The following is a 22,535-nucleotide window of genomic DNA, read 5'->3' as shown; positions in this document are numbered from 1 at the left end:
CACTGATTAGCTTTATTCCCAAGCCTCCCTGTGGAGTTTTGCACTCCTAGAACAAGCACCTGCTGTATATATGAGAACTTGTGATTTGTGCTCAGCCCAGCCAGTTAACTGCATCATTTTGTTCCTGGGCACACGGAAGGCACCTTTTTCTCCTCGGTATACCTTCATCACAGAGACAGACATGGCTAAATTTGTTGTAGGAAAAATTTTTATCAGCAAATTCTTCCTTGTGCCACAGCCATGAAACTGTATCTGCAGTGACATACTAACACGTGCAGTAGGTGGAATTCTTGGGTTCTCTGCTCAGAAAGGTACCTTCAAAAAAATCAATTCCAGCTTGCAGGATGCCACAGCTTTGGCATTTTTCTTCACAAAAATGTTCATGTAAGTAAAATTTTAAGGCAGTTACGCTCACTCTGAGAGCAAAAGCATTTGGCAGAGGAACAGAGGTGCCAGAACATCTATTGTGGGTTTATCCAAATTCTATTATGCATCCAACATAACAAACAACATCACAATAGATTTGTGATGTCCTTTACCTTCCCCTCTGCCCACTGCCAATTCAAGAGTCTCATTTAGGATTTGGTGATATTCCACAGAGCAGGTGCTGTTAGTTTCTGGCTGACTGGACAGAGCAGCTTCTTGGAAGGCCAATGTGCTGTACAGGCATGGCAGAAATGGAACAGGCAACCAGGATTAAATCTCAGTTAAAGGGGGAGGGGAGAGGAATGTCTGTAATACAGCCTTGTGAGGAATTACTGGTCATGTTAACACTCCCAGTCTATCCCTGGCCTAATTAAGCTGCATTTTCACTCTAAAGCAGGCAAACTGCCAGCCATAGTGAAGTGAAACCAGCTTTCCAGTGACTGTCAGCTAGAGCTCAAAAGCACATTCATGCCTAAGACACAAACCTTTAAGAGCAATGGGGCTTGAGAAGCCATGCTTGAACACAGCTTAAACTAGTATTAAAATACTCAGTGCAAGGTTTCTAGCTAACAAGACATTCTGCAGGAGCAGTATCACAAAATAGCTCATCCTACACACCACCTTTCAGACATGGTGCACAAGCTCTGAGAACTGTTTAACTCCCCCCACCCCCCTTTATCATTATTCAAACGACAGGGATTCAACTGCAACACAAACCCACTGAGCAGATTCAATAGCAACTCTTCCAGATGAGACTCAGGGAACAATGGAGGAAGTGCTTGCTGTGCCAGTCCCTATGTAATAGCACAACAAATTTAAGGGGTTAGACAGTGAGAAATCCTGTTCATTTGGATCCCTTATTTCAAATATGCCCTTTTCCAAAACTTCTCTTGTCCTTGCATTGTTAATAAGCATATGTGCAAAACTGCTAATGGAGAGACATAGTAAACACAAAGAAACCATGATGCAAAATTATTATTTAGAAAAAAAAAAATCTATGTCAACTGTTCCAAAAGATTGCAGGTCAGAAGACATCTGATCACCACTCCTAAGAAGAAACCAATGTTTTTCCTTTTTAAAAGAAGTTTTACAAACATTTCATTTTTGAAAGGCAATATTTCAGCAACTGAGCAATAGTCCACAATACGAGAAGCAGCAAAAGCATTTTATTTGCTGTATTATTAGTGTCATTAGAAATATGATTGGTAAAAAAAACAACACCCAAGTCCATACAGAAAGGAAAGCTTAATAAAAACCAAAGACAACTGAAAAGGTGGTGGTGGTAGAGACTTAGCAGAGAAAAATTTTTTTAAATTTTCCGAAGTTCTAGACAGCAACAACTTTTTTTTGGCCATCAGAGATGGTAACAAATCTTCCTACTACTTTGCATCAGAGTGTCCTCCTCCACCCTTGTTGGACTGCAGGCTTCAAATCACTTAAATGTGTTGCGGAGTGTGAGAAAGGAACTAAACACAACATCAGGATTTGTTCGCATGAGGTAACACTTCCATGCAACTGTTCTGCACATGCAAAGGCATAAAACTTACTGAGCAAACACGATCTTCTCAAAAATCACTTCAACTCATAACGACGCTTCACTTTGTTTAATTCCTGTATTTCTCAAAAGGTGGTAGAAGTACTGCATATTTTTTAAACAATAACATGCTTCTCCTCCTTCAAACAGAAAATCTTTAATCTTTGTAACAGAATGATTTCTTTTCCGACATTGAAATGACAAGACAGTCTTAATTCATGGAAGTAACACTTGTGTTTCTGGAGGAACAAGTTGCCACAACGATTATTTGTAAACATTATACCCACAACAGTAAGTACATTAAAATCCCACACTTCCACCTTAAAATAAACCACAAAGATTTGACATGAAATACATAAAAAGTTTATTATGCATGTACCCCATCTTCTTATCTGGAGGAGAAAATCTGAGGCAACAGTTTGGTGCAGTATAGAGAAGCAAAGCAATATACAGTAGCTGCACACAGCTTGATTGGTTTCAGACCACAACTAAATACTCTTACTATGACCGTTAGTACAGAAATGTTCTGTAATTAGAAAAAATGAGAAGTATTACTCTCATGCTGTACAGTCTTATGTTTCTTGGTTAGAAAAGAACAACTGATTGAGTTTGAATCTTTTGCGCCTGAACCTTGCACACCAACTTGCTCGGCTGTTGCCTCTGGAATGTTCAGCACAAAGGTTAAGCTCCAGACATAATTTAAGTGCTTTTCATGTGCAAACTGTTACTCGCTAAAGCTTTCAAAGTACATTTAATTACAGATATGAACACCCTGTAAAGATATGAGGATATGATAGCAGACCCAGAGGCCAATACAGATTCTTTAAGAGAAATGCTATGTTCCACTGCAGTAGTTCTAGTCCCTGATTAGGTCCTTCCAAAGAGGGGGCTTATTTCAATTGTAGGAGATAGACCATTCCTTAACAGAAGCATCATGGGATGTTGTTACCAGAGTATGTTCATCCAACCATGCCAAGCCGCTTACGTGATGTAGTCTGTGAGCATCTGTATGGCAGTGAAAAATAACAGAAAATAATTAGGAAGGCCAGACTGACAAGATAACTAGCACATATTCCAACTGTAATTTTCAGCTGCATAAAATACTAGTACTGGATTTTAAAAGTAACTACAAAAACAACGTAACAGAAAAATTCTGGTTGTTGTAGCTAGGCAGAGATTAGCATAAAGGCTGAATTATTTGGGGAACACTCAAAGCCTGCTTACCATTAGCTCTAGAAAACAGGAGCTGTGTTGGATTTCAAGAACAATCAGCAACTTTCAAAAGTACTATTTTGAAGGAAACATACCTGGTATTTTGACTCTCGTCTCTGGATCACTCACAGTCCAAACATACACCATCATGTCCATGCCTCCAGAAGCAAAGTGTTCATTGTCCGGTGACCAAGCAATACAAACAACTTTTGCATGGTGTCCATAAAAGACATTATGTTCCTTTTGAGAGTTAGAGAAACAAGGGTTATTCCATTAGTTTAAGCTACTTCAGGAAATCACTGGCTTTCAACATGCAGCATCAGAACAAGATACTGCAAGACTCCTAAGGGTATATCTCAGGTGCAGATGGATGCACTAACCAAACCAAGTGGTGGCTTCATTTTATGTTATTTATTTAAACACTTATTAGGCCAATAAAATACAGACCTTTTGTAAAAAAAATGCTGACTTTTTTTTCTATGAAAGCTGCACCTGTTAAGTGCATATGCAGTGACTCTTTCCTTAGAGACTTCTCTAAGCAAATAATCTCACAGATGTTTCCAAAGAAAAATTTGTTCAATTTTTACTTAGAAAGTGAAATATTTTTGTGGAATGCCATCCTGCATTTTTGCTTCAGTGTGGTTTTCGTCAAAGCTTAATGACTTTACAGGCTGATACACATTGACTGCTCAGCTGAAAAGTAGAAATTGCCAATTTTTGGACTTTTGGTTAAGACAGAAGATTGACAGATAAGATTCCCTGCCCGTGTATCTTTTTCATTGCTTATCCCTTACCATGGAACTGTGTAGCACAGCCAGCAGAATTTTGTTGCTAAGTCTGCTTTATTTATTCATTAAATTTTATTGTATTGCATGATTTTTATCCATTCTTGTCCATTTTACAACAATGCACATGTATTCACTAACAGGCATGGCAACTATTTTGTTGACTTTATTCCTTTAAAAAACCCCAAACTAACACACTAGTGATTCAGCTGACCCACATAAGGAACCTGCATACTCTAATCTTTTGTATTTAACTACAGTGTGGAAATAGTGGAAATTCAGCTCCTTCCCCATTTAACCATGTATTTGTTATTACATGGGTTTCAGTGTTTTTCCAGTAGCCAATCTATGCTGCACATTTCCTCAACTATTCTTACAAGCTGAAGGATTCACACAGGCTGCTGTGAAAAGCAATACTAGCCCAAAATAGCAGGCAAACAGTGTCACAGAAGCATGATATTTGTATCAGTGATTTACAACTAAGCTTCACCAGCTACAGTGTGCTTCACAAAATATTTAGACATGAGCTGTAAGTCAATTTGTTTTTAAACAGAGCTTTCTCTGGAAAGATCAGTTCTTACCGCATAGCCATCAGCCACACTAAAGACAGTGACAACTTTGTTTGCATCACAGACTGAGAGAAAGGCACCATCGTGAGAATATGCCAGGTCAGTAACAGGACCTTTAGCTTCCAAAGTCTTATCATCACTCTTCAAAGAGGTTCCTTGGATTGAATATAAACGGACATTCCCATCCTGCAAATTAATAGTGAAGAAGGAGGAAAGGTAGAAAAATCATTTTACAATAGAAAGAGGAAGGCTTACTGAGTTTATGGAACTTTTTGCACCAATCCTATTTGGTAGTGCTTATATTAAGAAATAGTTTAAATAATATGTCATTTATGCTGGCTACAATCCATCAAGTGTGGAAATAGATCTGTTTTCTAGAATTTGCCAACTTCAAGCATACAGTGGGTATGCTTGGCAAGTTAAAACAGTAAATACAGGATAAAAAAAAAAAGTGAAACGGACATTAGGTCACAATTGTGGCAGAACCTGGAGAATGAAAGCCCAGGAATAAAGTATAGCTTACTCGTTACAATACTGCTGTTGTTACAAATAGCCACCTACTACTTCTCAACACAACACACCTTCTATTATTAAATGGTTCTGTTACTAGTTCCAGTGTTCAAAATAGTACAGTTTTAGAAAGTGCAACCTTACCGCTCCTCCCACTGCTGCTGTACCTCCTGAGGGGTGAATGGCTACAGCTTCTGGCTCATAGCCAAGGTCATCAATTGCAAAACATTTTTTCTTATCTTTCATCAAGACAATCTGCAAATAGAAAACCAGAAACTAAGACCCTTCTTCAAACTACCTAATACAAAACCTATGACTGCTGTACTGGAGTACTTGGGCTCTAAATTAGGTAGTGCAGGGCATTCTTCACTGCCTTCAGCTTTGCCTCATTTGGTTTGAAAGTAATCTGGTGAAATAAACAAGTGCAAAACAGTATTTTTTAGCAATACTTACTCCCTTCATGGTTCACTGTAAAGGAAGGGAGGCAGGACCAAATCAGTAGCAAGTTAATACCTCAGTGTTAAATTTTAAAGGCTATTTCCTATCCAGTTCTAGACTATGGACAACTGGAATTATAACTCTCACGGAAAAGAGGTTTAGACAACACTATCAAATACCCCAAGCATGTAACCAGAATCCGTACAGAAGGCATAAATCATTAGAAGGTAATCATGCTTTGATACAAGAAAGCCCTGGTGCAATCTTTCTGGTTTTGCATGATCTGAATACTAGTGGCAAGCAAGCTACAACAGCATTAGTTAACTGATCAGTTGCAAAAAAAATAAAATGCAGGAGAATGACATCCTTTCCCCAAAGTCATGTCACTTGACAAATCTGGCAAGAGCATGATTGTGACTGGTGTAAGCCTTACAGCACAAAGCTGTATTGACAACAAATACAGATGCATCCACACGAGGGACAATGTGAAATTAAATCTATATGTAAGCGTGAAACTGGTACAGGACACAAAGAGGCAAGGCTATCAAGTATCCTGCTCAATTATGTTCCATGTAGCTCTTATTAGGAAATCATGTAGATGTGCAAGGCGATCCCACACTAAATAGACTTGTCAGAAACCATCATGTTACCATACACAGCATTACTAACACAGCAATTGTGTTGATAATCCACAAGCTAATACTTACTTGTCCAATGCATAGAACTACAGTGTAACCACCAGGACCCACAGCTAAACATTTTGGTTGAACGTCCATTTTCACAGCATCCTGGCCACTGAAGGAGGGCATGGCAAAGCAGAGAAGTGGGAAGCACAAAGCAGAAAAAAATTATTTTAAATCACCTATTTAAATAATCACCCACTAATAATCAAACACATGCATAAATTATTTTTAATTAATAATCTGCAAGGTTTCCTATTGTTTAGTTTTTAAAGCTTGACTATCTTGATGAGGAAGCATAGCTTTGAAATGAAATGTTATTACACTAGAATTTTTTAACTAACTAGGTAATCTTAATAGGATTCTTAAAGTTTTTTGCTTCAGTTCTGGTTTCCATGAAGAAACAGCCGTGTCCCACTCCTTCTAACTATATTTATTATCAGTATCCTTGGGTATTGATGAAACACAAAGTGGACACCTTTCCTACAGTCCCCCAACCAAGTCACCCAATACAAAGCAGATCTCTACCCAACCCGTGGAAGGGATAAGACAAATTGAAAAGCCTGGGATGCAATTCCTGTTGTCATAGAAAAAAAGCAAGGGTGGTACAGCAATCATTTCTACAGTTTCCATGGTAACATAAAACCTAAATAAACTGCAGCATTATTTTTTTAAACACATAAATCAACAACTCTTGCTGTAAAATAACTATACTACAACAAAAGGCAGCACTTTAACTAACCTGTAGTCCCTCTTGCTAAGGTTGGTATAGCGCACAGTGTCATCCATACTGCAGGTGACCAGCTGATCCATCTCATCCACTGCCATCCTAGAAACCTGGTTTGTATGGCCTTTCCCAGAAAAGCCATCGTTCTCTCCAGTTTCAGAATCCCAATAATGTGCATAACAGAATTAAGGAACATTTGAAGATACTGGTGCAGTCAGATACCACATCATGATGAGTTAAATAATTGACAGAATAGCTAAGGTTAGAAGGGAGTTCTTGAGATTGCTTAGTCCAGCCTGCTGCTCAGATGAATGTCAGCTACAACAGGCTGAACATTCTGCAAAGTTTTCAGTATCTCTAGGGATGAAGACTCTACAAGCTCCATGGGCAACCTGTACCAGGGTTTGAACAACCTCATACCCTCAAAATATTTATTAAATGAACTTCTGATGTTCTATAGTGAGCCAAATGACCTACCACAAACAGTAGTAAAAAGTGGAACAATTAGATCTTAAGTATGAGAATAGAAAATACTTTTTAAAAATTATAGTTTGAAGTCCTGCAACACCGGCTTTCCCTGATGTTGTATGTTAACATCAGTTTGAGCTACTAACCCTGTACTACAGGGCTGTAAGGAAACAAGTCCTACATTTATAACAGTTTATGCAACATGGCACCATTGTAACATATCACAACAGGCAGGAGGAAAGACCATGGTTTTAAGCTTTAGAATGCTGGAAATATAACTTTCAACATATTCTGCCATATATGCAAATATGTATCGCTGTTTCTTGATGTAACAAGAAGTTAACTTATTTATTTGCTCCCTCACACTAACAAGTTACATACCACAAAGAAGTGAAAACTAAAAATTAAGAGCTGGCTTACACTTAGTAGAAAAGCATGAAGGCAAGCAGTAAAATAGGTGTTAGGGGAAAGCAAAATAAATTTCTTTAGACATAAAATATTTACTTGTGTCCAATACATGCTAAATTTCTTTGGCAAAGCTTTTTTTATCCCCCCTCCTCATGAGCTCTCTTGGACTATAAGGCTAGAACAAATATTTCTATCAAAGGATATTAATATGACCATCATTACTTCCAGAGTAAATATAGGACTTTCCACCATTTTTGTGCACCGTAAGACACTGAATTGATTTACTATGACCCTGTGGATGGGACACAAATAATTATTGACGAGTAATTTTTATCTTAACACATGTAAACACCTATTTGAAAATAATTATAGGTTATTCAGAAAATAAATATTTGACAAGCATTAGAAGTCACCCAAAATACAGATCACTATTTAACAGTGCAGTCATTTCACTGTTACAGCACTGCTATTTCTATGTCCTTGAAGAGAAGCCATAAGCACTATGAATATCCTTATTAGCCTGATGGGCTAAAATACTTTCATGGTCTTTTCATCACTGCTTTTCAGGCACTTTATGATTCAGGGAAGGGGACTAAATATGGTCATGTACCCACACCAACTGCCAGAATTATAGCAGCAATGGCAAAAAATCTGGGACATCTGTTTCTAGTTCATGTAAAAATGTAAGTTCCCATGAGAGTGTTGTGTCATCAAACTCTAAATCCTAAAATTAAAGTTCAATTGCACAGTAACCCTAGTCACCTTGTTCACAATACACTAGTTCTGGCAGAATGAGACATCACTGGTAGTTTTCTATCTATGCTGTATTTCTTTTTCACCTCAAGAATGCTTAAAAGCTGCAACGAAAGATGATAACATTAATTAAAACAACAAAAAAAAAACCAGTCTGTGTATTTGTACAAAGCACACTCTCACACATGTAACATTTTAACTTCTTGATTCATGTGACTTCTAAGAATCAGTCACAAATAGCTTGTTTGGCAATGCTAATTTAACAAAACTATTTTTCAATAGCTATTATTCCATCAAAACAACTTCAACCAATGAGTCATTTATTGCAGGAACTGGTGCAACAACAGAACTTTAACCTACCTTTATGACACGTAAAGGCTTATTTGGATTGTTCTTGTCCAAATAATTGATATAGCCAGACAAGGAGATAGTCAGTAAATGGTCTTTCTGCCACAAGCAACCCAGCTGCTGATCCAACACGTTTGATCCCATGTTAAAAGTATTTACAATAGAGTTAGCACCAACATCCCAGATTTTAGCAGTTTTATCTCCAGAAGCAGAAAGCAACTGACTACTGTCAGGGCTCCAACTAATCTGTAAAAACAAATGTCACCACAAGAGAGTAAATGCATTTATTATTGCAAGACTTCACAGCCCATGAACTGGATAATGAAACATTACAGATCATTTACACAAATGAAGTGATACTTACGGCATAAATACCTCCATCATGTGCTTTGCCTCCACCAAGTGCACACACTTTTTCTCCAGTCTTCCCATCATAGACAAAAATCTTAAGAGATCACACAGACATGCAACTTAAAAGGGAAAAGCAGTAATAGAAAAAAACCTCAAGAACTAATACACTGTTACTTGCACTGCACAGATCACTCATTATGTGGCAAGCCTGTAGATTTATCAAACACTAGATAGTGTTTGATACATTAGACTCTTTTTTAAGGAGAGGCACAAGCTATCCTGCATTTAATAATTAAGACTAAATGACTGAGTTGAAAACTGTAAATAATCACACTAAGTCCTCTGTACATTGGATCCTGACATTTGAAATTCTGCAATGTTACATTTTTGACTCCTGTTGTGATGGCAGCTACTTAGCACTGCTGTCATGGGAATCTGCCTTCTTTAGAAGGAAGAGCTACCTATGGCAACACTGTAATTGTGAAACGAGGCCTTATCAGTAGGGAATACACATGGAGCTGGGTTGCTATCTGTGAGTTAGTTGACTACTCCAGCTAGACTTCTCAGGATCATAACAAAGACATATATATTCCAAAAATCTAACATGTTCCTGCCAAAATAACCTGTAAGAGAACATGCTAGGCAGATGGAATGGGGAAAAAAGCTGAGTAAGAATAATCTGGTTGACATTAGCTATCACAGATTTATAGGAGAGTAGTTAAAAGTTTAAACCAGTCATTTCTTGGCATGAAAAAAGAAGCAACATGGATTTTACAATAATAATAGTAATAATCCTATTCCCAAATGCACAGAAAAATCTTCTCATACTAAAATCACTACAAAGAGTCCTTGTTTTTTACCTGGCCATCTGCACTAGCTGTAGCAAATCTGTTCCCATCAGGAGAAAACCTCACACAGTTCACAAACCGTGTATGGTCCTGCAGGAAAAAAGTAAAAATCAGCAAACAAAATAAGAACAGACACTTTTACATAGAAGATAATCCAGTAAAAATGAATTTCTCTTATATGTGAACCATAAATTAGTTGTATAGGAGACCCCTGCTCTAGAAGGAAGTCTAGCCTCTATCTGAAGAGGATCATGGGGATCATGAAGTCCACAGAAGAAACTCTGACATCAAAACTGATGTAATTCAAACAACTTAGCACACAGCAGGAGAATGAGGACCCAGTTTCTGAGATAAGTAGGAAAAACCTCTCAGCTGCAGCCTACATGCAAACACAAGATTCTGCCCCTCTAGTCACTGAATTCTTCTGCAAGGTTCTCTAGATTTCAACTCTTACTTCATTGCACAGTAAGCTTTATACACAGAAAACTACTTTATCCTTCTTATTTTAAAAAAATACAAGCACAAGGAAGAAATTGCTATTTTACTGGATTTCCATTTCTGGGAGACTGCATTAGTGATAGTTCTGTGAAGTAATGAGGCAAGACTGATGCACACTTCCCAAATAGACTATTTACAAGTAGGAGAATATTCAAACCATGCAAACTAGAAAACAAGTGTTAAATAGGGAAGCACCACAATGAGGCCAAAGCTCCCAGGAAGAGAGATTTGAGAGTCTATTTTTAGTATTATGAAAAGCAAGTTCTAACCTACTTTCTTTAACTATACTTTTTTTTACCCCCTAATGATACTACAAGCTCTAATATAAATCATATAACAGCCCATACCAGAATCCCATATATCAAGTCAAATATTATTTTAAAAGCAAGACTGCATCATATACCAGTCTAAGGAACACTGGTAAGCAATTCAGACTTCAGAGTTCCAAAAGAACCAGCTTAGCAAAATGGAAGTATCAACTTAAGTTCAGAAATATATTAGGCAACTACATCATTTCACTGGATTGCAGAGCTCAAAACAATTCCTTTTCTAGAACTGGAATGGAATTCTTACTAAAGTCAGGGTATGAAGACTACTTAAGGCTCATATGTAAGAAAATAAGAGGCCTACTACTCTGTTTTTAAAAATAAAATACAAACTAAACATTTTGAATTTACTACTGCAATACATCCAGTATCTTTGCAATAGTTTTTTTGAGGCAAGAGACATGTCTCCTGACATCAGAAACAGCTGCAGAAGCTTGTGGCTTTTTATTTTCTTTGGCCTCAAGCAACAATGAATGCCTTAACTGTGGTAGTTCCAGGCTTTGTTTCATTTATGTAAGAGATTGTAACTAGTACAATAAGAAACGGAGTTAAAAGGAATGTAGAAACACGAAACTTACCACACAAGTTACACACCTGTTCCACATTGTGGAAATCAAGTTATGCTTTCAAACATCTACGCTCACCCTTTCTAAGCAGCCCTGGGATTTCAGATTTGAGCACTCTTAAGCTGATTGTAAAGTTCCATTAAAATCACCACATTTATTGAATCAAGCACCTTGGAAAGTGTTAAGAAATTCTACACGTCTGCACTGGAAAGCAGAGCTCAGAGAGCACCAATAGGGCCAATAAAACATTCTAGTTCATCCCCTTCCATAACTTAGGAGCCCCCCCAAAAAAAAAACTGGAAAAAGTGCTTCAGGTTTTCTTTTTAACCAATCATTTATTTCAGTTTTCTTGGCCTGAGACGAGCCTTTGGTTTAAGAAAGCCACTTGACACCAGCTGTGCCTCAAAATGGGGAACTAAGAATTTTTGTTCTAACAGCTAGTTGTGACGAGAACTGCAAGCTTGTTGGAAAGCTTTAAGTCAACCTGCCACACAGTTTAACAGAGCCACACGTAAACTCACACTGAGTGTAAACTTGAACTTGAATGGCGGTCCCTCGAAGAAAGCGGCACAGTTGTCATCACTGCCAGTTGCCAGACGATACGGTCTCGTTTGCTTAAGGTCCACACTATTGATCACTTTGTTGTGCCCAGTAATCTCACCAACAGAAGAGCCACTATCCCACAGGAACACTGCTCCGAATCTAGTTAGGAAAGCACACAATAACTACAATTCATAAAAGTCACACGTAGATTAACTCCTCCGACATCTGCAAACAGCAGATTTGAGTGTGCTCAAAGAAAAGAAATTAGGTCATCTCGTTAATCTCATGCAAGCGCATCATAGTTCCCCGAGGGCTATTTGAGATCTTGCTGGTGAGACAATCTAATCTTCAATAGGAGACGTCTGCTGAAGGGGAAAAACAAGGTAGTTTGGTGTGTAAAGCTTCTAAAATCCAGAGATCTGACACACATTCTTCAATAACACTATTGGTTTATAAAAGAAAGCAGTAAATCTGCCTAGTCACTACACAGAATACAGAAAGCTGGATAACAGATCTGATTTCATCATTATATTCCTATTCAGCCTAGATTGGGTACCATCATTTTTACAAATATTATTACTTAAAAGTTTAAGGAAGAAGAGTTTTAACAGCATTTTTGTCAGATCTTACTTTAAATAACTTTAAGGAAAAAAAAAAAAAAATCAATCAGTACAGTCACAACAATGGCATTTAACAGAGCACTGCTGTTGAAAAGGCCTTCCATAGAATTACTTCAGCAATATTTTAGACTGAAAATACATCCATCTAACAGGAAGCTGGCTGAAATTTTGAGGCAGGAGAGCAAACTTAAATTGTATCTACCCAGGGGCAGATGGAGCTGTAGTGAGCAATGAAGTACAAAGAATCTCTCTCAAATATCAGGACACAGTACAAGATAATTATTAAAAAATGGTGCAGGGGGTCAAGGAACAGGACCATACATACAATGCTTTTCAGTCCTTTATGCATAAGACTACCTGGTCTGGTCTCTGCCTTAAAGTTCTGACAGTCTTTGAACATTAAAGGAAGGACACAAACCTGAATGGGCACCTCATTTAGTCAGGTAAAGGACAAGTGCTTGTGATTTCATTTAATTACCATACTAAGGGCCTAAAAATACAGACATGTTGCCAAGGGAGAAAACTCTTATTCAATCAGTTGCATAAGACCATCACTAGAATAAGTGAAAGAAGAGGGAGAATTATGTTGTGTTTCTCCCTTCCTACTCTATCAGAATTAGTCAAAAAAATCCATCAAACAGCTATCCTTGAAAATAATATCCACCTCTAAGAAATAAACAAACACATATAATTTTTAAACTGAGCAATTGTAAGAGAACAGAATTTTCCAACTAATTTATAGCTGTCAAACACTGCATAGAGAATTTTGTTGCAGAACAGGGCAACCTGAAGTCTAAACAGGGAAGAAACAATGATTTTCCTCCCTTGAAGAATTAAAAACTTTCTGCCAAGAACTTGCTTTGTTAGGACACAGAGCTTTACAGTAAATGTATGTATCTATATATAGACATACATACAAACACAAAAGAATTACTCACTTTTCCCTTCCTTCTCCAACCACAGCAATTCTCTTGCTGTCTTCAGTCCAGGCGAGGTCCTTAATTTTTCCTGCAAACGGCTGATACTCATACTTTAGTAGGTGTTCCTTCTGTGTAGTATCCCAGATTCTCAGCTTTCCTGAGACATCTGCCATAATAAAATAGAACATAACTATTGTTCCAGCATGACTCAGTCACATGACTCAGCTATCTGCCAGGATACAGATTTTCAGCTACACTGAACACTTGTACTAGGGACCTACTATCTTACCCTATTACAACTACTATAAATCACTTTGTTTAGGAATGCTGAAGACAATATACATTTCACCAAATTATGTTTATAACCAGATACTATGGTTCAAGACATGCAGCACCAAATACAACATAGGGAGACAACATTTGCAAACAGACACATGAAAAATCTGCACATTAACAGGGTAAGAACTCTAATGTTATCAGTTGGTATGTGTTAAGTAGCTGTGTTACACAAAGAACAAACCAAACCAGCCCCCCTGCCCAGCAGCTACAAGACAGCTCCCAGACCCTTCATTGGGAAGTAAGCCGCCCTATGTCTACAATAGGAGGGCAGTCCTGTGAACAGTGGCTGATGCACTACAATTTGTACCTCAGGCTTTTTGTACCTTCAAAGGAAACCTGTTCTGCGTACAAATACCAGGCATATGTAGATGTACAAAGATTTCTGTCCACAGAACTCAATTCATGCATGCTTATCAGCATACTCTTTCTATGCAGAAGCATGAACATACACACTCATGTTGAGTGTGGATACCTGCACTATCTGGAATACTACACAACAGATTACTCAGAAACAGTAAATGTCAAAAGCAGCAAACACAGAACAAGCAGTAACAATGTAAGACTTAAGATAATGCAAGCTTCTGTGTCACTGCTTCCCCTCAGTATTGCACAACCCTAGAGCTTAATTCTATTCAGGGCAATTACTGTGGTGCAGCATTGTAACCAGAGGAATTGTTCTATACACAGACAAATTTACACATCTCTAATGAAACCCACACAGCAAAGTCTGTGTGTATTGTACCCATCATAAAAGTCACTGTTTTAGAATAAACCATGTGCTAAAATATGCGTCTTTCACCTCAGCAGAATGTTTGAGTTCTGTTCACCATTTACTGGTGCATCTTTACAGTTCAATTTAAACATACAGCAACCCTGCATCTTTAAGATCTGATCATAGACTCATTTTCTTCACTTCTGCTAAAAGGACAGATGCAGAATCCTCCTTTTTTACACAGAGAATTTGTTATTAAAGTAGAATTTTAAGGTGGACTTGAAAATCTAATTGTTTTCTCCATCTATTAATAGATAGGACACGTAGAGCTTTAACTCTGCGGTATCTCCCATTACTACATCTGCTATGACTGCAGTAAGAGAAATTACCATAAAAGCCAAAAGCATACTGCCAAAGGTCTGTCTCATGAAGTACATGAAGTATTAATGCAGGCTGCATGGCTAATGCAGATTTATAGATAGAGAAATGAATCTTACATGTTATACTTAGAAACAGCTTAAACAGCCTGGTACTATCTTCAGACCTCATGCTCAGCAGTATCACAAAACTATTTATAAATGACACACAGAAGACACTTTTTAAGGGAAACATTGCAACCTAAACTCCTTTACTGGGGTATGAGAAAAATTCTGAAAAAAGTCAACCAAATACTCCCCCCATCACAGATCAGGTTATGTATATATTACTGTTCTTTTACAGAGGACTGGAAATCTACAAGGACTACAAGAACAAATTAGACAGTTATTCTGAGGATTAAGTACTGCACAAACCTAGAGCACCAAGTCTGTAGAACACAGAATGCAAACTGGATTTTAAGGTTTTCAATTTGACACATGGTCCACACACAAGACTGAGCCAAGAAAATCCTGGCTGTGGTTCCTTTCAGACAAGAATGTGCAAAAAAGAAAAAAAAAAAAGGCAAAAAAAGCTGTGCTATCAGTGTTCTTAAAGGTTCCTCAGTACTCAAAAGATACCTATTCTAATACAGCTTTCTGATATGAAGGAAGCCAATAAGGACAGAATGTTTTACACTTAAAAAATATTGTTCCCTTGAAATTGCTTACAGAGAAACTCCCATTCTACTAGGACCTTTGCAGGAATGTGGGCTCCCTTTCTAAGGAGCTCATATTCAGAATGTTTTATTTTCAGATATATTACTTAAATATTTCTGTATTTGGGCATATTACTTGCTTCTGAAGCATTTCTAATCGACAAAGACAAGCCGTTTTTAAAAAAATCCATACATTAGCTGCAGATATTTTTTAAAAATGCAAATTATAATATTGTATTTATCAATATTCTTCAACTGTACATCAGTCCTCCTGAAAAAAATATTAATTATATGAAGCAAACTTCTATTAAAAAGGGTTTGTTTAGTTCTTTGGTCAAAAATTGTAGTCATTTCTGCTAACAATACAGGAAATTCATACTGTAGAAATTCATTTTACCCATTCTCAGACTATTGATTCACGTGCATTATATGGAAACTGAGAATTAGCCTGTTTCCCTACTAACTTACCAAAGAAATATTTTTTAGTTCAGGTTACAAAGGTAGCAAAAGTTGTAAGTCTTGCCAAGTTTGGTCAGGAAGAAAGAAGTATACACTCTTTTAGAATCCCTCCCCTGGTCGATAAGTATCAAAGTTTGTTAACAAACAGAAACAATAGCATTTCAGAAATAACTTTTCACTCTGCTTCATTTACACAAGTCTTCATCACACTAAGTAATTAGAGTTCATTTCCAGGTTCTTTTTTTATTTAAATAATAAATTCTAAAAATACCAAGAATGTCACTAAATTCACTGCCTGAGAAAGAGGTTAGAGGAACAACTACAGGAATCGTTCCTCCTTTAGGTGTGTATATAAAATTCCACTAAAGCACGTCACATTGACTCTGCATATTCCATACACACATGCAAAGTGTTACTACTATTTTGCCAGTAACTTTAATATCTCTGTCCACACATTTCATGCAGCACACACACTGATACTTTACCTCCAGATGCTATGTAGAATCCACTGGGAGCATACTTGGCCACTACAACCTGGTGGGCATGCTCAGTGTAGATGTCAGCAATTGCAGGATTCTATTTTAAAGGGGGGGAAAAAAGTTACAGAGTTGTATTTTCTCATTTTCAAAGAAATAAAATCAGAAATTCAAAGATAAAGTTCAGAATTACTCCTCATGCTCCTTCTCTCACACCCTTCCAGCTTAAATTGAGTAATTGTCTAAAACTGAGAAGTGCAATACACATTGCAGAACATTCCTCTCCAGTACCACTGAAACAACACAATAATTTCTAACAACTGACACAATTAAAGGATTTCCTCTTAACAGCCTGAAATGCTGGGACCCTTTCCTCTCCAATACCTGACAAACACTCTCTCCAAAAATAAAAGGCCAAGTGTCAGGCTCTTTTCTGGGGCTGGCCCAGGGATAAAGCAGTTACCCAAGTAGAATACTAAACATGAACTGTGCTTTGCAGCACACATCCAAAGTTCTACTGTAGTCAAGCACGAAAGTTAAGCATATAGTTAACCATAACACATGGCTGTTAATCATCACCATGTACTCAAAATCATTTAGTGACCAATGAAGTGTATCAGGCTTGCTCTTTCCTGCTGATTGCAATCTGCTTATAAAGCCAGCAGACCAGCACAGGAAAAGGCATTCTCCCTTGTATCTAGAGCTGTACAGGAATTCGGAAAGGAATTCATTGCACTCCATCATAATTTTATCTCTTCAGTCTTAACCATATTTTCAGATGCTTCACACTGGACAATAAAATTGACTCAGTGTGTCAGCAGATCAGTAGTGTTACATGACAGAGGTGCCACACAAATCAAAACAAGGATGACATTAAGGCAAAAACTGTTTTCAAATTAACTGTATAAAAAGCCATTCTGCATCCCTCCTAAATGTAGTGCCACAACAGTAATATACTACTCTTCAGAAATGTTTTTCCCCAACAGGTATGCTCCAGCTTCAGAAACTTGACTCATATGGTCAAAACAAAATTCCACTTTAACTGCTATAATTAATACAGATTTATTCAATTGAACCAGAAAACCACCTGATGTTATGGTATGACTCAGTCATCCAATCAGGAAAAACTAAAACACCCGCTCTGTGTTAGAAAGCAGTCTCCTGCTCACAAACCAAGTTCTTGCCGTTGCATTAGTTACATCTCAGGAGACAGAATACAGCTTGCTTATGCAAGAAGTAGCTCTTTTTCATTCCTGTTTTTATACATTGCCTGAGTGCATTACAGCCCTACTTAAGTCACAACCATCTGCATTTACAGCATGCACATCCCTCTCCATTTTGTGTCCAACTGGATTTTATCTAACCAAGACAAGATAATGTTTTTCCTACTCTATAGCTGCATTACCTACATGTTCAGGGAGCTCAAAACCCTCCATGCTTTGTTATAAATAGCTGATATTTTACAGCAAGAATCTTAAAGAGTCCAGAAAACTAAGCTGAGGCTGACTTAAAGAGTTAAATGAAAGATAAGAGTCCCAAATTTAAGGTATGGTATAGATTCCAGAAACCAGGTAATAAATTAGAGCTGTCAAATCATATGTTCTTTATTTGGTAACATTATTTCTCCTTGTAAAGTCAGTTTTCTAACTTGTATGTCTTTCGTATCAAGCCCACCCCGCAAAGAACACTTTAAAAAATATATTTTAGGAGAAGATTATAATGTGAACTGGGACAAATGCAGTACCTAATACTAGATTCAACAAGCAGAGTGAGCTTATGTGCCTTATTTCGAACACTGAAACCAGAGCCACATATGAAAGTGAGCAGTTTCAGTTCCAAGCTTCAAAGTAGTCTTAGACCCATGAAGACAATAAAATATTAATGATGTATGAAACCTTACAAATATCACTAGTCTTTCTCACAGTGCTTTTCCAGTGCTGCTCCAGAACTACTTGTTAAAGGAAGTCTCTAAATCATGTTCAAAGATCAGGCATTAACCCTGAATCCTATATTCATCACCACTGATTAGCTAATGCTAGATAGCTTTAGACTTAAGAGAGAAAGGTGATCACTGCATTTTGATGACCTGTTTTTTTAATTAGAGCATGACCATCCCACTGGAGAACTGTTCACAGAGGGATTACACAGACTTTCCAGCATTTCATTTGGTTGTTGTAAACTATTATAACATACAGTATTTAGAGAAGGCATGGCTCTTAACTAAGAGTGGACATGCATGTCAGGTTACAAATTGCAACATTCTCCAACACATAAGCCATAGTACAGGGTTTGATCAGTTTTTGTGTCACTACTATAACACATTTTGTAGTCACACGTCAATTATTAACAGTAGCAGACTCCCCTTGCCAGTTAGGCAAGTCTGCATATCAGCAAGAATTGTACAATAAAACAGAAAGATTCACGACTTCCATCCTCAACTTCCCTCAAGAACCTTAACAGTCTACATTTGAACTCCCACAATCCCACCTCTCCTATACTAAGGTGCCCTACACCCCTGGCTCATACTGGGACTCACATTTGCATTGGGCAAATCTTCAGTGAGCTGTTTCAGGAAAATCAAATTGCTTTCTTTCAATTTAACCTCCAAAGAGGTTAAAAAAAAATTCAGAAGAGCATTAATGACATTGCAAGGGAGGAGGTCAGCATGCATGACTTGGGCAGAAACTGTAACGTAAGCAGAGCGGCTTTTCTCTCTTCTCTCATCACACTGTGTGCCATTACAGTGCTTAACTGAGGCTTCTGGTTTCAGAAACTCGAACTTTTCTTGATACCAAGAGCAAAACACTATTACAACAACATTATACTGAGACACTGAAACCAGAGCATGAGCTTTATTTGGTTTTAAGTAGATGAATTTAAACTGATAGCAAACAAGAAATCTGCAAGGAATTAAGTTATTAGCAGCACTTATCCATTATGGCATGACAATGAAGAAGTGTCTGAATATAGTGGGGGGTGATGAGATAAAACAGGGAATCAGCTCAGTTTACAAAGGTGATTTACAGAAGCAGCCATAAACAAATCCATTGTTGTGGAGACCTAAAAATTCCAGAGAGGTATGTCCTGCCCCTCCCCCTCCAGCTCTCCCCACTGCAGGCCAAATCTGCAGTAGGAAAGTAAATCTAGGGAAGAATTTGATTATCTTAAGAACAAGCAATCACTTTGGAGAACTGTATTTTTTTGAAAACCAGTAGCAAGACAACAGCCTCGACACATAATGCTTCCTCCATACATCTCATAGGGATGCCACCAGAGAAGAAAAAAAAACACCCAAACCTCCACACTACTGAAAACATTAACTGGGGCATTCCAATATTTAATCGATGAGTAAAATTCCCTGTGGCCGGGGCTGGGAACTCACACTCAGCTTGTCATGGAGTCCAACAACTGACAACTGTTTTGATTGCCGGAGTTCGGGGCTGGGGTGGTGGGTGAAAGAAGCTAAAGGACTAACGCTTTTAAAGACACGGGTTTGCAAGTATTTACATGCCTCTCTTACAGGCTAAAGGCCCAAAACGGCAAAGAGGGAAGAGTTCATTTATTAGGCAAACACGGCACTGAACTTCATAATAGTGATACCTAAGAAGATAAACAGGGCCAACCAGAATAGACTAGTTGTCTCTCATCTCTAAGTCCTATGCAAAGAGGGAGAGAACTGTACATTTTACTGAGATTTTCTACAGGTTTTTACAGCCGCTGCCCATGGTTTTATGCCTGAGTCATGCACGCTGCTTATTCCCCTGCTGCTGATCACAGATCTGCGACCTCGATTGAAACCACCCAGAGAGAACGAAGCACAGGCTGCTAAAGGAGGGGCATCGAGGCAAAATGAAACTTAGGGAAAGCCTTACACTAGGAAGCAGAATAAATCAGGATACATTACATCAATGTTTCTGATGACGACACATTTTCCATTGGTATAGAGAAAATTGTTGCCCTTAGGATCACCTCCGATAATTTTGGAAACGCCTCGTTCAACCTGCGGGAGGCTGGCGAACACTTTTTCTACGAGAAAAAAAAAAAAGGGGGCAGAAAGGGGGATAAAAGGAAAATAAAATAAATAAATGAAAAGGGAAAGGTGCTCCCCGTTACCAGCACACGCCCTGCCCTGCCGGCAGCCGCCGTCACTTGTTGCTGTCAGCGAGGCGCCGCCAGCTCCGCGCCATCCCGCGGGGCCGCCGGGCGCTCCCCACCCGCATCCGCATCCCCATCCCCTCCCCTCCCGGCACCGGCGCCCCTGCCAGCTTACTGATCTCGTACGGCATCTTCGAGCGCTTGTCCGGGCGGCGGCGGGAGGGCCGGGTAGGGGCAGGGGCAGGGGCAGGGTCGGGCGGCGGGCGCGGGCAGGACCGGACGGGACCGGCCTGTGCGGGTGCGGCCGCTCAGCCCCGCTCGGCGCCGCCGGCACAACCAGGAAGCGCCCGCGCCGCGCGCCGCTCTCCCCTGCCTTTGACCATATATAGTCAACTCTGCTCGCGCCGCGCCGCTCCCCGCCAGCCCCGCGCCGCGCGCCCTCCCCCGGAAATGCCGTGGGCTCGGCCGGGCCCGGCGGGGCCGCGCTGGGGCGGCCTCGGAGGCGGCCCCGCCCCGCGGGGGACCCGCGCGCAGGGCGGGCCGGGGCCGGGGCCGGGCGGGCGCCACACGGCGGCAAAATGCCCGGCCTGGCGGCGGGCGGGCTGCGCGTGCGCGCGGGGGCCGCGCCCCGCCGCGGGTCCGCCCGGGTGCGTGCGCGGGCCGGCGCGTGCGTGGTGAGGGCGCGGCGGGCGGGTCCGCGCGCGCGTCGTGAGCGCGGTGCTGTGCGGGGGCGGCGGGTGAGGAGTGGGGAAACCCGCCCTGCTTCCGGGGGGAAATCCGCGCTCATCCTGAGGGGTGGGTGTGGAGGAGCAGCCCGGGGCGAGCCCCTCCGCCTGCAAGGCCGCCCCTTTCCCAGCTCCGCCCTTCTCCGTGCTGCTCCCGCCTCGCCTACGGACGTGGCGGCTGAGGCGAGTCTGTCCCAGCGGAGGCTGTGGGGACACCGGGTGTGCGCCTTCAGGGGACAGACCTTTGTGTTTGCTTGTGAGCCATCGCCCTTGTCAGCAGGGATTTGAGTTGCTGTAGTGACCTCCTACAACTAAGGCGATGCAGGTCCTCTGATCCTTGAGTTCCTCGTCTCAGAGGTGTTTGGATGGCAATTCCTGTCCACACTGTTTCCTTTAAATCAGTCTTAGTCTTCATCCCTTAGATATAATTATAATTATTAATATCCCATGGTTTTATTTCGTTCAACTCCAGATGCTGCTGAGATGCTTTACAAGCTGCAAGTTTATCTCCCGATTTGTCCCCCGAGGCCAAGTTGGATGTCAGCTTAAATTAAGCTGAACCACATAGAGTCCTTCATGTCTCCTATATAACTTTGGATAAATTGTATTTTTCCTCTCCTTCCAATTAATACAAATCATGAGCATATCATCAGTTTGCCATGATACAGCAAGACAAACCATTCATATCTAATGGGCAGAAACCCATGAAATGTGTGCTGGTTTGCGCTTTTGTCCCTTTATCTTACTTCATTTATAAAGTGAGTTTTTCATATCAAACGGGAAAAAGCATCAGGATAGATGGGTATGACAGGACTGCCTTGCACAGAATGGGAATACAGTGTATAATAATAGCAATGCTTTTGGTGTGTTCTTGGCCCATTGAACTGTAAAACCGGCATGGGGGAGCCCTGTGGGATTCTCCTTTGGGGGCTGGGAGAACAGGTGTGGGGGGGGGGGGAGGGAGGAGGGAGGAAGAGATACAAAGCTTCAGATTCTCAAATGCAGAAAGAATCATCATTGCAGTACAAAGGTATAAAGCCTTTCATGTCGAGTGGTGTAAACATTTCAGGGTGAAAGGATGCTAAAATTTCCTGAGAACCTGTCTTGAATTGGCCTGTGCAGCCACT

The 22,535-nt window shown here is 39.8% G+C and overlaps 1 protein-coding gene across 1 annotated transcript; it reads right to left on the bottom strand.

Annotated features, from left to right (window-relative positions):
- Window positions 1-1,570: 1,570 nt before the first annotated feature.
- On the bottom strand, window positions 1,571-21,138 carry WDR1 (WD repeat domain 1). Its single transcript, XM_051798441.1, has 15 exons — window positions 20,859-21,138; window positions 20,493-20,614; window positions 16,598-16,688; window positions 13,549-13,696; window positions 11,969-12,149; window positions 10,070-10,147; window positions 9,223-9,303; window positions 8,871-9,104; window positions 7,962-8,049; window positions 6,897-7,053; window positions 6,182-6,269; window positions 5,181-5,291; window positions 4,539-4,712; window positions 3,268-3,412; window positions 1,571-2,965 (listed from the first exon to the last, which is right to left on the bottom strand). The coding sequence occupies exons 1-15, from the start codon at window positions 20,872-20,874 to the stop codon at window positions 2,856-2,858; spliced, it is 1,824 nt and encodes a 607-aa protein (XP_051654401.1). The 5' UTR covers window positions 20,875-21,138; the 3' UTR covers window positions 1,571-2,855.
- Between the last annotated feature and the right edge of the window lie 1,397 nt (window positions 21,139-22,535).

The sequence above is a fragment of the Manacus candei genome, unplaced genomic scaffold, assembly GCF_025592945.1.
Source record: "Manacus candei isolate 608988 ecotype Guabito, Panama unplaced genomic scaffold, ASM2559294v1 h1tg000048l, whole genome shotgun sequence".
NCBI classification, from domain to species: domain Eukaryota; kingdom Metazoa; phylum Chordata; class Aves; order Passeriformes; family Pipridae; genus Manacus; species Manacus candei.
This window is presented reverse-complemented; position numbering and strand designations above follow the sequence as displayed.

Bases quoted from the DNA above. Each gene is read 5' to 3' on its own strand.
- WDR1 (XM_051798441.1), bottom strand. The intron at 6,270-6,896 runs GTTAGTTAAAGT...GCCCTCCTTCAG, and splicing joins CTTAGCAAGAGGGACTACAG to TGGCCAGGATGCTGTGAAAA. The intron at 5,292-6,181 runs GTAAGTATTAGC...TTCTATTTGCAG, and splicing joins TAGTTCTATGCATTGGACAA to ATTGTCTTGATGAAAGATAA.